Raw genomic sequence first — 15,903 nt, forward strand, 5'->3', positions numbered from 1 at the left:
CTTGCTGCAGTGTAATACTATGAATAGGACTGCTTTAGAGTGTCATCTTGGTAAACAGAATTACCATAGACCTTACATTTATCTCTATTTTGTCTGCTTTTACAGCTAAACATTTTGCAACCTTGCTTTCTTGGGATCAAGTTGTTGTAGCTGTGCAATTAGGCTGATTGAAAAGATGATTACATTGAAGTCTCTTCTGATGATAATCATCTTCCATTTATTTAGGGCCATTCATCACAAAATACTTTCCAATTTGGTAGACAAAGTTATGCACGTGAATTTCGTCGCAATCCACAGAAATACAAGTAGCTCTAGAGAGGAATACGGGAGTTATTTAACGGCGCACAGCAGCAACAAACTGCAGGAAAGTGAGAAAATGGGAGTAGTTCTGTTTAATCTGCCAAGAGATCTGATGTAGACGGTGGTTGGTTGATGTAGAAGTTAACCTGGAATAATCCCTGGTAATTCCATGCCCTCAGGTACGATTTGTCTGACCTAAGGGATGGCAGAGCCAAAAAAGATAGTGTCTCGTGGAGGTGGTGGTGATGTGGTGCTCCAGCAGCCTCTGCGCGTCTTGGGGGAAGATGTCTTTCCCCCGAACCGCTGTCCCAGCAGAGCACTACTGCATCAGCTGAGGCTGTGCCACCTGGGAAGGCTCATTTGACTTAAATGAAGAAATAATTAGCTTTGGAGGAACGAGGTGGAGATATTTTGGGCTTTGCTATAGTGCAGTACGCCCATACCAAGAGCATGCTGTTGGCATAAGCTTGGTCTTTGCCAGAAGAGCGGCTTTTACCCCAAACCACTTCAGCCGTGGACTTTGACTGCTTGCTCCCATCCCGGTAGAGATGAAGAGGAGCTTGGTAGGACTTTACCAACCTTTGTGATTCTCCTTCTGTCAGACATGAGGAAACAGAAACATGGACGTACTATGAGAGGTTGTGGGTGCCCCATCCCTGGCAGTGGTCAAGGCCAGGTTGGATGGGGCTTTGGGCAACCTGGGCTAGTGGAGGGGGTCCCTGCCCATGGGATCTAGATGATCTTTGAGGTCCCTTCCAACCCAAACCATTCCATGATTCTATGATTCTATCACACCTGTTTAGCCCAAAGCTGATAAACAGGACAAAAGAAAGCAAGGGAAAGATGGAAGACCTAAATTTCTATTATATTAATTTGAAGTGCAAATATTGCCTCAACAGCCACAACATTTTTTGAATAATAATCATATCCCTTCTTTTTTCCTTTTTTTATTTTTACGTCAGGGTTAGAAAAGAGGCAATCTTGTTGTAAAACCCAAGCCGTTGTGGAGTTGTCTTTCCACGACTGTGTTTCCACAAGCAGGAAAAGAAATTAAAACAGCTTGCTTACTAGCGGTGCAAGGCCACCTGGCAGGTGGAGAACGCGTTCGCGATTTTCGGCGCGGCACTGGCCCTCTGCCGCCGTTGTGCTTGTGTGCGAAAGCAGCTGTCTGAATTATTCCCGTCACCCGTGGAGGGGGCACAGACGGATGCTGCCATCGCACCTTCGTTTGTCACTCTAACGAGCACATCTGGAGGAGGGGGAAAAAAAACCCAACAGAACAAGGCAAGCTGCTCAAAGGGCCGAAAATCAGCTTGCTTTCCATAGCCTGCTTTGATAACGGATTTTCCCCAGGACATAGGGGATGACTTTTCCCGTACCGTTTAATGTTTTAAACGTTATCAGACAGGCGCTGTCTCAAGCAACACACTTGACTTTCCTGGTTTACCTGTCACGCCGTGTCTGATCCTTTTTTTTTTTTTTTTTTTCTGCCAACAGGTCGTCACGGGGATGGTTCCTACTGGCCGGTGGACACCAACCTGATCGACAGGAGCAGTCTGAACGGTAAATACAGGCTCCGGCCAACCATGCTCCGTAATTAAGTGCAGTTTTGGTGACTACCTCCTACTTTTCTTCTCTTTATTGCTCTCTCGTTCCTCTCTCTCATGGTTTGGGGACCAGCCAACGTGCCCACAGGTCGGACGCTTGCTACACGTTTTGTAGGCAAGAGTTATCTCAGCTGTTGAAAATCCCATCCATTGGGCAAAATATCTGCTGCAAAACAGACAGTAGTTTTAACCAGAAATGTTAACAAAAAGGATGGTCAGGACACCATATATTCTGTTTTGGCTTTCTTAAAGCTGATCCCCAAACTACCAGCCAGATTTCCAGCTGATGCAGTACTCCCAAAGGCATGTCGTCCTGTCGCAAGAGATGCTTTAGCTATATTTCAGGCCATGGGAATAGCTCTTAAAAAAAAAACCAAAAAAAAAAAAAACCAACCCAAAACCAGCTTAAAAAGAATTGTAAAATGCATTTTACCTTATTATATTTTAATTTTAGCTTTCTGCTGAAATACCATTTTTTTTAAAAATCAATTAATCCTGTCCTAAAACAGGAAAAAATGAGAGGAAACCCCATGGATTAACAAAAATTAACTGAACCTCATCAGTGCCAGCTGGGGTGTAGGTACATTATCAATAACTTCTTATTCCTGACCCCGTCTCCGTTACCTGATGAACCGTTGTCATCTCACATTATGGAATGAAACAACAGACAAGATTCCCTCAAATGCGGTATCGAGTGAGGTTTGAAAGTACAAAATAATTACAAGGCACTGAGCCGATTAACTCACACCAATTATTTTCCTCAGCCAAGACAGGGAACGTAAAATTTCGTTACCAGCACACCACTGTTGCGTGTTTTAGGCTTTCCTCCTCTTCTTCGTAGTAGTTCGTCATAATTATAGGAAAACTGACTTTTGAGAAGTCAAGAGAGTTTCCTGAGCCTGCAGTAAAGGGTAGGGAAAGAAAAAAATTTGTTTTTCTTGCTAGCCGCTGTATTTGATGTGGTTATATTCCTATTCAATGCCTTTTATCCAGCATGGAGATGAAAAAGAAGGCAAACCCCAAAATCTTTGGGGTTTCTGTGCGCTAGACTGTTGTAATGCTGAAAGGATGGCACTCGCAGCTGCTTGTCTTATTCAGTTGCCTGAAAAAGCGACGAGAAGAGGGCTAAGTATTTAAATAGCGTAATTAGTTAGGTAAAGAAAGGATATTAGGTCAGAAAATCAAGGCAGAATATTACAATTAAATTACATCTATCGCTAACCGAGACTGTTATTTGGAAAGATTTGTCCTTTTTTCCTTTCACCTTCAGTCGTACTAAAGGCAAAATGAAATCCTGGATGAGTGTTGCTTAGTTTATACGTGGGACGTCGTGGGGATGACACCGTATGAAAACTTTTGGGTTACTTTTCTTGTGAAATCTTGGTCGTGCTATAGCACAGCTCTTCCCTTTGCATCCCATTGCACCGAATATTTCGTTTTTCTAGAAATTATGCTATTTTCAATCCCAGTCTCGCTGCTGCGTTGAAACTAAGGAAGCTCATCACTTCGAATGATGGAGCCCTTAACTTGCTCAAGTGTTGCACGGGGATCTGGTCAGCATAGCAATTTAAAAAAAAAATATATAATCTGATGTGAGACTGGGGGGTGAGTGCAATACTGACAAATGAATCAGGCATTCAGGTTGGCTGATCCACGAGATATGTATTTGCCTGTAAATACCAAGAAAGACTGTACGGGCCATAAAGAAAAAAATCCATAGTCCCTGTATTTCCATTTTCAGCTGATAATAGCAAAAATGAGCGTTATTGACTCCCAACATCAGCTTATTAAGACCCAGAAAATGCAGAGTCGTTACTGCTTAAATATTTTCCTGTTTGCTATACCGCTGAAATGCAGCCAGACATAAATTTTGGCTCTTTATGACACCCTTCTGTATCCTCCGTCTGCTTTTTCAGAGGAATTCATGCCACCCGACAGGCTTTTCTATGCGTTTTATTTTACGGATGGCTCCTAAAGCAGGAGGGGAGCAAATCCCAGCGCTAACCATCTCCCGGTTGTCTGTCTTCTTTCAGAGCCCCCCATCGGGCAGATGCACCCTCCCCACGGCAGCGTCACGCCCCAGAAGAACAGCAACCTCCTCGTCATCATCGTCGTCACCGTCGGCGTCATCACCGTGGTGGTGGTGGTGGTGGTGGCCGTCATCTGCACCAGGCGCTCCTCGGCGCAGCAGAGGAAGTACGTTCTCAAATCACGGGGTGGAAGGAAAAGGCAGCCGATGCTCGGCTTCAAAATAGACGGGGAATAACATTTGTGCTGTGGAGGCGTGGGTTCTGGGACTGAACTGCGTTTTGGGGCTCGATCTTTTGGGTTTGGGGGTGTCACTCGTTGCTGGCGAGTGGAGAATATCCCCTGTCCTCCAGCCTGCAGAGAATAAGTACCCCTGACCTGGTGAGCCTTGAAAAATAAATGTGCTGTGCACAGCTCTCTGTTGTTTATATTGCCAAGTATAATTCAGGCGCAGGAAAGAATCAATTCCATTGATTTAAAGGCCAAAAAAAAAAAAAAATTATCTGTGCCTGATGATGCTGTCAGATTTTCTGACTCTGCAGCCCTGCACCTGCACAGCTGAGAAACACAAAAGCTTTGGGAGGACGTTATCCCCTCCAGACAATTTGTCTCCGAAAGTCTTCCGGTAAAAAGCATCCAGAACTGTTTCTCCAGATAATTCTCATATACTTGAAAAAAACCAACCCCACCAAACCAGTGTATAGAAAATTATGGGGGAAAAAATCTTTAGGATTTCTCTAAAAGACTATAAAAGGACAAAAAAAAGCACAAAACTTTTTAAGTTTTTATGAGAAATGAGAAGTGGAGTCAATGGGTTTGAAACGGAAGCTGGTGGATTTGGATTTGCTGTTTAAGTTCTAAATGTCTATAGTATGGGCAGGTGAATCTCACCCAAGTTGCCCCAAATGAATCGTTTCTGCACGGAAAGTGGGGGAAAAATGGGGCAATAAAAATTAAACAATGGATCTCAAATGTAGCACATCAGGAAAAATCCTGCATTTCCTCAAAACAGAGGTTGTTGGTGGGAATGACTTTGTTTCTGACCTGCCTGGCGAGCAGCATACCGGGACACAAAGAGTTTAGATTCAGGCTTTTATTGGCAGCAGGTTCTTAGTTTAAAATTACCACTGAACTCCCGAACAAAAGGACTGCAGTGAGGGTAAAGGCCAAGTCTTGCTGGATAATGCATGTGTCCTTCCCCAGAGCAAAAACTTGAAGGTGATGGAATAATCTCCTGTAAGCCTTCGGTGGAGGAAAGTCATATTTCTTAAGTTAATTAAAACTTGGCTGAACAAAGCACAATAAAGCATATTATACAGAACAACCTGGTACTGACCTAGGTGGCTTAGTAGGTATTTTCTGTCTCTGCCATCTAAGGAAAAATGAAATATCAGCCGTACAAACCCTGCCACAATTTGACGCCGGTAAAAAATAGGGGAGAAAAAATGTGAGTAAAGATTCAAGTGCAATAACTTACCCAGTTGTACGTAGGGGGAACGTATGGCTCCTGCAATAATTCAGATTGATACCCTCACGGCGGTTACATCTTCCGCGGCACGAGCTGCTCGCTGCCCTGTGCCGGCGGCGTCTGCTGATGGAGTGCCACGGAGGATGGACGATGGGGGCCACCCAGCAGCTCCGTCCTTCAGTGCGCTCCTGGTCCGGACAGGTCAGTTCAGAGCTTAAGCTTAGTGATGAATCTCAGTTAAATCTTAAAATAAAGGAAAATAACATTTCGTACAGCATATACATCCAGACTTCTTCCGGGAATTTTTTAAGGCTTCAAGGTAGAATGAAAATTTGTAACGTGACGGAACAGATAGCCTGCGGACTGGTAACACGAAGTTAGGACTACCGCAGGAGAAAAGGTGAGGGTGGACGTCTAGTCCGAGCCTAGTAAGTAAATAGTGCGTATTTAAGCCATGAAAAATGGGCCTGAACAAGCGCTCAACCAAGTAGTGTGCCGGGTGGGGGAGCGGTGTAAAAAGAGGCTGTAAAAAATAAGCTAAGAGTAGTTTAAGTCCTATGTGAGTACTAGGGATGTGTCAGTATTTGGGAAGGCTCAGGGGAGGCCTTAACCAAAGCGTAATCAAACTCAAACTAACGAGGAATGAGTTGGCAGCCACTAACGAGCCTCCGTTTGTCACTGCTGTGGTCCCTGGAGATACTCCTGGTCCCGGTGGTTCCTCCACGCCGGAGTTGCTCGTGAGCTGTGGCCTCTGCCCCATCTCTTGCCCGGTGGCATGAGGCTGGAGAGGACCGAGAAGCCAGATGATAGGAGAGACAGGTACTGGTGTTCCAGCTTCTCAGGGTGGCTAGCGAGAGATAGAGAGGCCAAAAGGAAATAGTTTTTCGTCTGTAAACACTGGGGGAGGTTTTTCTGGAGAAAGAACCATTTCATATTCTTCTTTTTTTTTTGTACGGGACCTCTATACCAGTTGAATTTCCTTTACTGCAGCCCAAAAGGCAAAGTGCACTTTTTTTTTTTTTTTTTTTTTGGCCAGGTTATGACTAAAGAGCAAAAAAATATAAAATATTAACTGATACATCAGAGGGATAAGGGTGAAGCAATGATCGCATTTATTGTTGAGTATCTTCAAAGTGCTTTGCAAACGGTAGAGCAGGAGGCTCAGGCTCAGAGAAAAGACATCTAATCGGACCAGGACTGGCTGCTTACCCATGGTTTGGTTTTTTTTTTTTTACAAGCAAAAACTTGTTTTGCCCAGGAGAACAGTTTATTTCTGAGATCTCCAGATGGTGACATCTTCAGTTGCTGTTAAAAAAATAAACTAGGCTGAGTTGGTATAACCTTAACTTTTTTCTCTGGGGTAACGTAATTGTAAAATGAAGGCAATGAAGAGTAATTCCGGAGTATTTGAAAAATTATCCTGTGTAGCATGTGTTTATCGTTAGGAGCTATGTGAGTGTTCCAAAGTCACTGCCCAGGTGGGGTTGTCCTGGACATGTAGAAAAAGAAACTAGAAAGAGTTTTTTCTCCAGAGAGTTTATTTGTTTTGAAAGTACAGCTTAAGTTCTGCTATCGTTATTCAAGATTGCATGACCGTAGTATGTATCCTAAGGGCAGAGCTGAACTCCGGTTTTATATCCATCCTTAGGGGAAAAAAAAAAAAAAAGAGATATCATTAAGGTATGCAAGCCGGATGCATTTCATGTTGTAAAAGAAGAGCAGAAACGCTGCCACCTGAGATCAATTTTTCAATTCCAAACTCCTTGTCTTCCCAAGCCCCGCTCCAGTTCTAAAATGGGTAACGGCCTAAATCTGAATCCCACCGTCAACCTCAACACGGACTTCCGAAGCATCGGTTTCCGTTGCTGCAGCTGAGGTTTGAAGCTGCTGGTGATGCTTTTACGATTGTTTTCTGTGGGTATAATGTGCTCGGCTGGTGCAGCAAAGATCCGACCTCCCCCCCCCAAAATTGAGGGTAGATCCATTTTCAGAAGCCAAACCTCAACTTCTGCGTAAGCGAAACATTCCAGGGGAGGATTTCTTTTCGTGTTCCCGGTGACCTTTTCGTACGCACTCCTGGCTCCGATTCAATTTGCTACTCACGGGCTGTCCGAACATCAATAATTTGTGAGAAAAAACCCAATGCGAACCAAGCTAGATCATTGCATATATTTTTACACGATATCATGGCTGTAGTGGTTTTGTAGTTAACGGGTGGAACGACACGTTCATTATAGCCCCCTATTTACAGTCGCCTATAAAATTACTTTGGGGCTGAAATTTCTTTTGCCTAGCTCAAGTCTGGCGAAACGAATTCTTTTCAATTGAAAGCGCCAAAACCCCTGCTGTATCTTGAAGTGAAGGAAGTAATTCCTTCTTTCGAACCGAACTTAGAGTCTTTTTTTTGAATGAGACATAAAAGAACAACTTTATTTTTTGACTTCAGGCAGGTCATACGTTAAGGTTTGAATGAAACTGCTCATAATAATTCTTGTAGGTGATAATCAGGATGGTACGAGGGTCTAGGCAAGAAGGTATTAAAGGTATTGCCCTGTTTCTTTGAAATACCGTAATTTTAAATAATTAGGTTTCAGCAATTAGAAAATAACCGACTAACCATAGGAAGTAATTGTATTTATTAGGGTCTATAATCAAAAATCTCTGAACAACCCACAATCCACCGCTAACTTTCCAGATCACATTTTAAAATTAATCTTTTGACCTTTGAAGAGCTTTTTGGGGTACTGACCAGTCACAGGACCTAAACCAATTTCTGCCTTTAAGGGTGGCAGTTTGAGGACTGGAATATTTCTGCAGAAATAAAATGTCATTGTCATCGGCTGCTGAGGCTGAGACAGGGCTGTGCCCTCGGTGCTATTTTAAGTTAGAGGATGTTTGTGTTCCTTCTCTTGAAAACAAAATCTTTGGTGATGATGCACGTAGTTGTGCATCTTTCACTTTCTAGACCAGGCTGACAAAATTCAGAAAAAGAACAGGTATTGACTCCAAAAATTGGAATTTCTTAAAATTTAAAATTTCCTCAAGCTTCTTTTTTTTTTTCTTTTTTTTTTCTGGTAAAATAACCCCATGCCATCTTCCACAGTACTGCCTGCAGCCTGTGATAGGAAGGGCAGTTAGCTGAGCCCACCTACACCAATTTCTACATCAACCGGTGCAAAAAATGACCCACTCTGCTCAGCCCAGACCCATCCCCTGGAGCAAACTCCAGAAAGCACCACACCAAGATATCTGCTGTCCTTTGAAGGACTCAACCAGAGGGGTTCCTCAGAAAGACGCCAGTGAGGAGACTCTTTGGTCTTACGAAGGGGAAAAACGTTCATACGTGACAGTTTTGATCTTTCTTTGCTGCAGGAAACGCGCAACCCACAGCGCCGGTAAAAGGAAGGGCAGCCAGAAGGACCTGAGACCCCCGGATCTGTGGATACACCACGAGGAGATGGAAATGAAGAACATCGAGAAGCCGACGGGCTCGGACCCCGCAGGAAGGGACTCACCGATGCAGAGCTGCCAGGACATCACCCCCGTCAGCCACAGCCAGTCGGAAACGCAGCTGGGTACCAAGAGCACCCCACAGCCCGGTGAGGGGCTCCGAGGGCAGGAGAGGCAGAAATCAGCTGGGTTTCACTTGTAGATTTGGGGAAATTAGAATCACGGAATCCTAGAACGGTTTGAGTTGGAAGGGAGCTTTAAAGGATATCTAGTCCAACCCCATGCCGCGTACTCCAATTTATTTGTTACAGAATCATAGAATAGAATCACAGGATCTTTAAGGTTGGAAAAGACCTCTAAGATCATCTAGTCCAACCATCAACCCAACACCACCATGCCTACTAAACCATGTCCTCAAGTGCCACGTCTACCCGTTTTTTGAACCCCTCCAGGGATGGGGACTCCACCCCCTCTCTGGGCAGCCTGTTCCAGTGACTGACCACTCTTTCAGTGAAGACATTTCTCCTAATCTCCAATCTAAACCTCCCCTGACCCAACTTGGGGCCATTTCCTCTTGTCCCATCACTTGTTCCTTGGGAAAAGAGACCTCCCCCCACCTGGCTACCCCCTCCTTTCAGGGAGCTGTAGAGAGCCATCAGGTCTCCCCTCAGCCTCCTCTTCTCCAGGCTCAACACCCCCAGGTCCCTCAGCCGCTGCCATCAGACTTGTGCTCCAGACCCTTCACCAGCTTCTCTGCCCTTCTCTGGACACGCTCCAGCAGCTTATTTTTTCTCCATCACTAGCATACACATTTTCTTTAAATTAATTTGATATTGGTGGTTAGTGACCTTAGCCCGGCACATGGAATCTCTAACACAGGACAAAACCTGGCAAGATCCAGGAGGAGATTGGAAGAATTGACCGTTTTTCTATGGGTGCCCGGAGAGATGGTCCTAGATGATTTTTGCAGTGATTTCAGACTAGGGGAAAAACCCATCATGTTTTATTTTTACACCATTGGATCTTTTTTAAGTTCAGGAATTCAACTGGAAGTCAAATGTTCCTAAATTTGCGTGCCGTGAAAAAGCAGAGAAAAACAGAGAGGAAAAAGGGGCATGGAGAAGTAAGTGGGGAGAAAAAGAACTGAAAAATGGAGGCGAGGGAGAATATGATTAGGAAGAAGGTCAGCGGCATCACCAGGAGCAGAATTTGGGCTGAGAATTGAGGCTGAGAAAGCTTACAGATACGAGGAAAGAAATTCTGTAAGAAAAAAAATGCGTTTTCAGTGAAGTTTCCTCCTCCTTTTTTTAACCTTAGTGCAGACAGCACATCACCGGTTTCACTTGAGCTGGTAACATTTTTTTTCCACCTGAATAATGGAAAGTCTTGGGAGAAGCAGGTGGTGTATACAGAGAGGGAGGGGGAGCTAAACACGGCACAGAAGTTGAAAAACATAAACATATTTGTCTTGAGTTCATCGTGAACGTATTGCTTCTGGGTGATGGAGTGAAAGAATTCCGGAATATCGGTTGGGATTGTAAATAATGAAGGTGACATTTTTCAGACGCCTCTGCTGGTTTTAGCCCTTTTCCATAGCTCCCGTTCTTGCAAGGCAAGAAAAATTTTCCAATTTCGAAAGGGATCGCGTTTTCTTTTCTCTGACATTGTGTTTTGGGCTGATAACTACTATTGAGAGGATAATTGCGACGATGATTTCTGTGGGTTTTAGTGCAAAGGTCCTCGTTCTATTAGACATTGGGAAAACAAAACCAGAAGATTCCCTTTGCCTAAACCGATTATTGCTGATGAGGAGGAGATGCTGAGCCAGGGCCCGGAAGGATCAATGGGAGAGCTCCATTGATCGCAATCGAGTGCATGGTACGAAGTCATCACAGCGTATGAGCAAGTTAATGACAGAGGCTGGGCTGGATATTTTATGTGTAAACGCCTTGGACTGTAAATAAATGCCTTTACGTTTCTGCCTGTAATACGCGGTTCAGTAATAGCGTCCCTGGCTTTTCACTAGCAATTAGGTCTTTGAATGGCCATCGATAGAAGACTTGGCATTTCAGTCCTGCAATTCAGAGGAGAGGGATTTGGGGGGGGAAAAAAAAAATAGTCTTTTCATGCAAATTGGTTTTTCATTTTTTTAAGGCATGTGCGTTTGCTTGGGTACCTCGGAGAGGAATGTTCTGAGTGGGTGTTAAGCTTAACCGTATGACAGTATTAAACTGACTTCATCCATCGTTTATTAAAATATAAAAGTAACATAAATATAAGGTTCACGGAGGCAAGGTATGAAGCGAGAAATACAGCTTTTATTTCCTTGCAGATTACTCCACCGAACATCCCTCTCCAAGCACGCTTTCTTTCTGACAAGTGTATTCTCTAGAATTTTTGACTGCTTGAAATATCCTAATGTGACTAAAGTAACGCATCCGTATTTCGATACCTAAACAGGATATCTAATTTATATAGCTGCTGGGACAGTTTTGAATTGCATTGGACATCAGGCAGCGTATCTCAGCTCTCTGATCTAGGCAGATGTGGAAGTTGTGATCCAGGAGCGAATAAGGGGAAGAGCCAGGCGCATCTTTAACTTGCCGTGGGTGCTGTAGAAAAGGTGCACAGGCTGGAAGAGCCGCCGTGAATCTGTAATGCGGGCAATCGGGACACAGGTCTTCGTGGTATCTCACAAAGAAGGGCGTTTTCAACCTTCAGATTTATCTCAAAGATCAATTTTTTGGCTGCCAAGATTCGTAGGTACCTGCATTTATGCGATCTTTTTTCTGGTCTTGATACTTTGTTTTTAAAAGAAGTGTATACCAGGGAAGTTACAAGAGAAATGTCGTATTTTTATGAAGTGAATGGGGATTTCAAGATCATTTCAGAGACAGAGGACATGATATCTTAATTCTCTTACAGAAAAATGCAAACAATGATTTTATTCAGAAAAGGCAGCCAAAATAGTCTGTGCAGCTCTTTGCGGGTGATGATATTTAATGATCGGTTAATATAACTGAATTCTTAAAAAACCCAAAAAACCTATTGCTCTTTCTGCTGGATATAGGGCAAAGAGAAACGTTAATTTGCAGCATTTTCAACTGAGCTATTGGCTTTTCTCTAGGTCCTGAGACAGAAGATGTTGGAAGCAGCATGTCCACGTTAGAGCGCTCGCTTGCAGCCCGCAGAGCCACCCGTGCCAAGCTCATGATCCCCATGGATTCGCAACCAAACAACCCTCGTGAGTACCGGGACCTTCCCCCAGCCCCCTTCTGCACCCCGCAAGCTCACCCACCCGTAGATCTCATTACGATCTTTCCAATATGATCTAGTTATGCCTCATAAAGTTAAATAGCGTTAGCAACGTTTTCTTCATCTAAAAAAAAAAAAAAAAAAAATAAAAGGCCTGGAAGCTTGCCAGGGCTTTACAACGCATCGGTGGAAAAACTATGGAGAGAATTCAAAAATCAGGCTTCTGCTAGGCTCAGCCCAGGCTAAGCCTAAAGAGTCATCGTTTCTATTTTTACTAAGTGGATAGTGATGGATAAATCCCTCTGTCTCCCTGTTTTAAAAACAGAGGTAAGAGTTCAAGCTGCCAGAGCTGCAGGCTTTGTGATACACAGATTTAAATTGTCGTGGTATTCCTTTTCCTATTCCCACCATCATCAACTACAATCAGCTGGACATTATTGCAGTTCCTTCTCTCTTTTCTTTTGTCGGTAGTGGTTGGCCGCACCACTATATGCTTTCTTTAATATGACTCGCTCTCTTGTAAAGCCAAGTAAATGAGGAGAAAGGATATTTTTAATAGGTGTTAAATTTTAGTGGCTACAGGGTGTTTATCGTTGAATGAATTTCATAGATGAAGTGCGTCTTTTTCAAAGCAGCAAAGTACACGAGAAAGGAAAGCTGGAGAACGTTGGGTAGGTTCCCCCATCCTGCAGAACTTACTGAAATTTCCGAAGTGACCTTGTTTCACATCTGAGCAAAGGAGTATGTGAGAGCCCCCAGGCTCCAAAGAGAGGGTTAGCCACTGGGGGAGGATGGGTGGTTCCTGGTGGAGGATGAGGCTTTGGGTCTCCACCTTTCCTCTGAGCAGCCCTGTGATCAAGCTCTTGGTATCTCTCATCTTTTAGCTAGAAGTTCATAGAATCATCGAATCCTTAAGGTTGGAAAAGGCCTCTAAGATCGTTAAGTCCAACTGTCAACCCAACACCACCATGCCTACTAAACCATGTCCCCAAGTGCCACGTCTACACAGTTTTTGAACACCTCCAGGGATGGGGACTCCATCCCCTCTCTGGGCAGCCTGTTCCAATGCCTGACCACTCTTTCGGTGAAGAAATTTTTCCTATTATCCAATCTAAACCTTCCCTGACGCAACTTGAGACCATTCTACCTTTGACCTCACAAAATAGATCCAATCAAAAATCTATAGGAATTGGTACATCTCTGTAAATAGTCTGAGTTAAGAAAAATGAAACTATACTGCCAGAAATCCATTTCATCACAAAATTTCTTTCTAGCTCTGATGGTTAAATGTAAGTGCCTATTTGTAGGTTTGTGGAAGGGCACATCACAAATGATATATTTAAAAAAAAAAATAGAAGGAACTGAATGAAGCGGAGAAGAGGGAATAACCTAGCGTGGCTTTGTTCAGTAAATTACTTAGTAGGAGCTAGTATTGGTTGCCTTAATTTGTGCTCAGTCTGGGTGCAATTCAGGTCACGCTGCTCAGCCTCAGCACCCAGCCCTTACCAGGATAAACCACAGATGCCCAGAGAGAGATTGAATTCCAGTTCTTCATGCCTTGGGCTGGACATAGCACCACATTTCAACCTCCACCCTCTTTAAAGTCTGGAAGAAAGACCTCTGGGTTGAGGTGGAGAAAGCTCTTACACCACGAGGCAGTGGCCTGGGAAATATTCCCGTCTTGTAGCCACACTAATCTCACAATCGGGCAATTGGCCCTTTTTTTTAATTTTTTTTGTCAGTGGGATTCCTCCTGGCTTGGCCTGGGTTGAAGGAGGACAGCAGTCCGAGAAAATGGATAGACTTGGAGTGGTGTGAGCAAAATCAGAACCAAATCATCGTAATTGTGATGGGTCAATAACAGTGTCAGTTAAATACAAGTCAAGTCGACATCGTTCTACAGCGTATAGATAAAAGGGCTCTTAAAGATATTTAGGGTTTTTTCAGTCCAATGATGCATTTTGACAAATGATGTCCTCTTTTCTATTTATTTACATTTTCAACGGTATGAATCTAATCTACAGCGACAACATAGTATGATTGTTTGCAAATAATTAAACTCAGCTTTATAAAAGTCCTATTTGTGCATTTGTGCAGGCCGAGTTATGCTTAATATGTTTCTTTCCCCAGAAAATAGAATCGAGGCTTTGTCAGATTAGATACTTTAATTAATTGCTCTCCATTTGCCTGATACGGAAAGAAATTGTCAGCAGTGAGCAATTAGATTGAAGAAGCACCATCATAAATCCGAAGTAAAAAAACCCCACGTACTGTTCATTGGTAAATACCAAATCTGGAAGTATTCATGCTCGTCTCAATAATCAGTATGTGAAATCTTTTGAGAACAAATATACTCCATAATGCGCCTTTGCGTACTGAAGTGGAAGGAGCATAAACCAGATAAATTTGATAAGGTTTTAGTGATATCTTTGCTGGCTCTAATGCTACCGAAATGCAGGCGGTCACAAAGGCTGTTATATGGAGAGGAGTATTGCCAGAGAAAAATAATTGAGGAAGTCTTTGCAGGGTATCACATTCGAGTATTGCACCTGTAATTCCCCTCTTTGCTGTTTGTAATCTTTACTTACGGAAGACAAAAATAAAATGCTCGCGGAGTAAATCAGGTTGGAGAGAGATTTCTGCGGGGAGGATTTTTTTTTTTTCTGGTTATCTCCCTCCCTAAAATTGCAGAAAATCACAACAGTTTGGTTTTTTTCAGGGAAATACAAACATGTCGACTCAGTTGCTTTGGCAGCCTTGAATACAATTCAAAATATCCTACTTTGTCATTTCTGTAAGCTGTTCTTGGGTGCTGCTTTTTTTTTTTTACGTGATACAGTACATTTTAAATGTAGAACAGTGTTTAGGGAGCTCCATGATTTGGTGAGGGAATTTCTGTTTTCATTGTCTTAGTATATCAATATTAAGTGCAAATTCAATTGCTGACAGGCTATGACAGAACAGATTTGTTGTCATACCTGCTTGAAATTGCAAAGATTTATTGAAAATGTTTGATATTAGCTTTTCTCCGGCTTCTCTACAATGGAGCACTGCGATGAATAGTAATCCCGTCTTATTTTAAAAATGAAAGCACTAGGTACCTACACCCTAAAAAGAAATGAAGGAATGGACTTTGAAAAAACAAGTTGTTCTTTAATAGGATTCAATATTTTTCACTGTAGCAGCAATGTTACAAATATTGTCAATAAAAATGTCTTATACGGACAAAATGAAATGTCTGAATAGTAGAAATTCTCTTTTAAGAGTGGTTGAATTGAACCAAGCCAAATCTGAAGCTCAAATCACCCTGGTCGGCATCGCTTCATGAGGTTTTTTTCACCTCCACACTTGTCTGTTACCTCTGGAAGTGCAAAGTTGTCTCCTTGAAAGTCGTGCGCTTAAAAAAAACCCCACTTTATAAAGCCTTGGCACCGTCGTGGCTTCTTGTGTGACCTTGGGCAGGTAGCCCAGTTCGCCACTCTGTGTAATGGATGTAGTAGGCGCTAGAAGAAATTTTAATGACTAAAAGTTTACGGCATTGTTTATAATTCATGTGTGAAAGGTGCAGAAGCAGCCAAACGTTATCATCAATGAGCCAAAAATCTCTGCTTATTGTTTAGCTAGGCAAAACTTTAATGAGAGTTCCCAAGTTTTTCCTAAAAGCTACAGAGAAATTTATGATTTGTATAGCATTATTATCACCCGTTCTTCAAGCACTGACTGGTGAAAATAAAGGAGATCATTCCCAGCAAAGCCTGAATTCAGCACACCGACCCTGGTTTTTCAAAGCAAAGT

General features: G+C 43.0%; 1 protein-coding gene across 1 annotated transcript in view; it reads left to right on the forward strand.

Moving 5' to 3' along the window:
* The window catches only part of DCC (DCC netrin 1 receptor), a 364,131-nt gene that overhangs the window by 319,283 nt on the left and 28,945 nt on the right, over positions 1 to 15,903 (forward strand). Inside the window, exons 21-24 of the mRNA XM_075740931.1 lie at positions 1,798 to 1,863; positions 3,941 to 4,103; positions 8,776 to 9,002; positions 11,981 to 12,097. Of these exons, the coding sequence (XP_075597046.1) occupies positions 1,798 to 1,863; positions 3,941 to 4,103; positions 8,776 to 9,002; positions 11,981 to 12,097 (573 nt within the window). The remainder of the gene's footprint in view (positions 1 to 1,797; positions 1,864 to 3,940; positions 4,104 to 8,775; positions 9,003 to 11,980; positions 12,098 to 15,903) is intronic.

This window comes from Balearica regulorum, chromosome Z (genome assembly GCF_011004875.1).
Source record: "Balearica regulorum gibbericeps isolate bBalReg1 chromosome Z, bBalReg1.pri, whole genome shotgun sequence".
NCBI lineage: Eukaryota > Metazoa > Chordata > Aves > Gruiformes > Gruidae > Balearica > Balearica regulorum.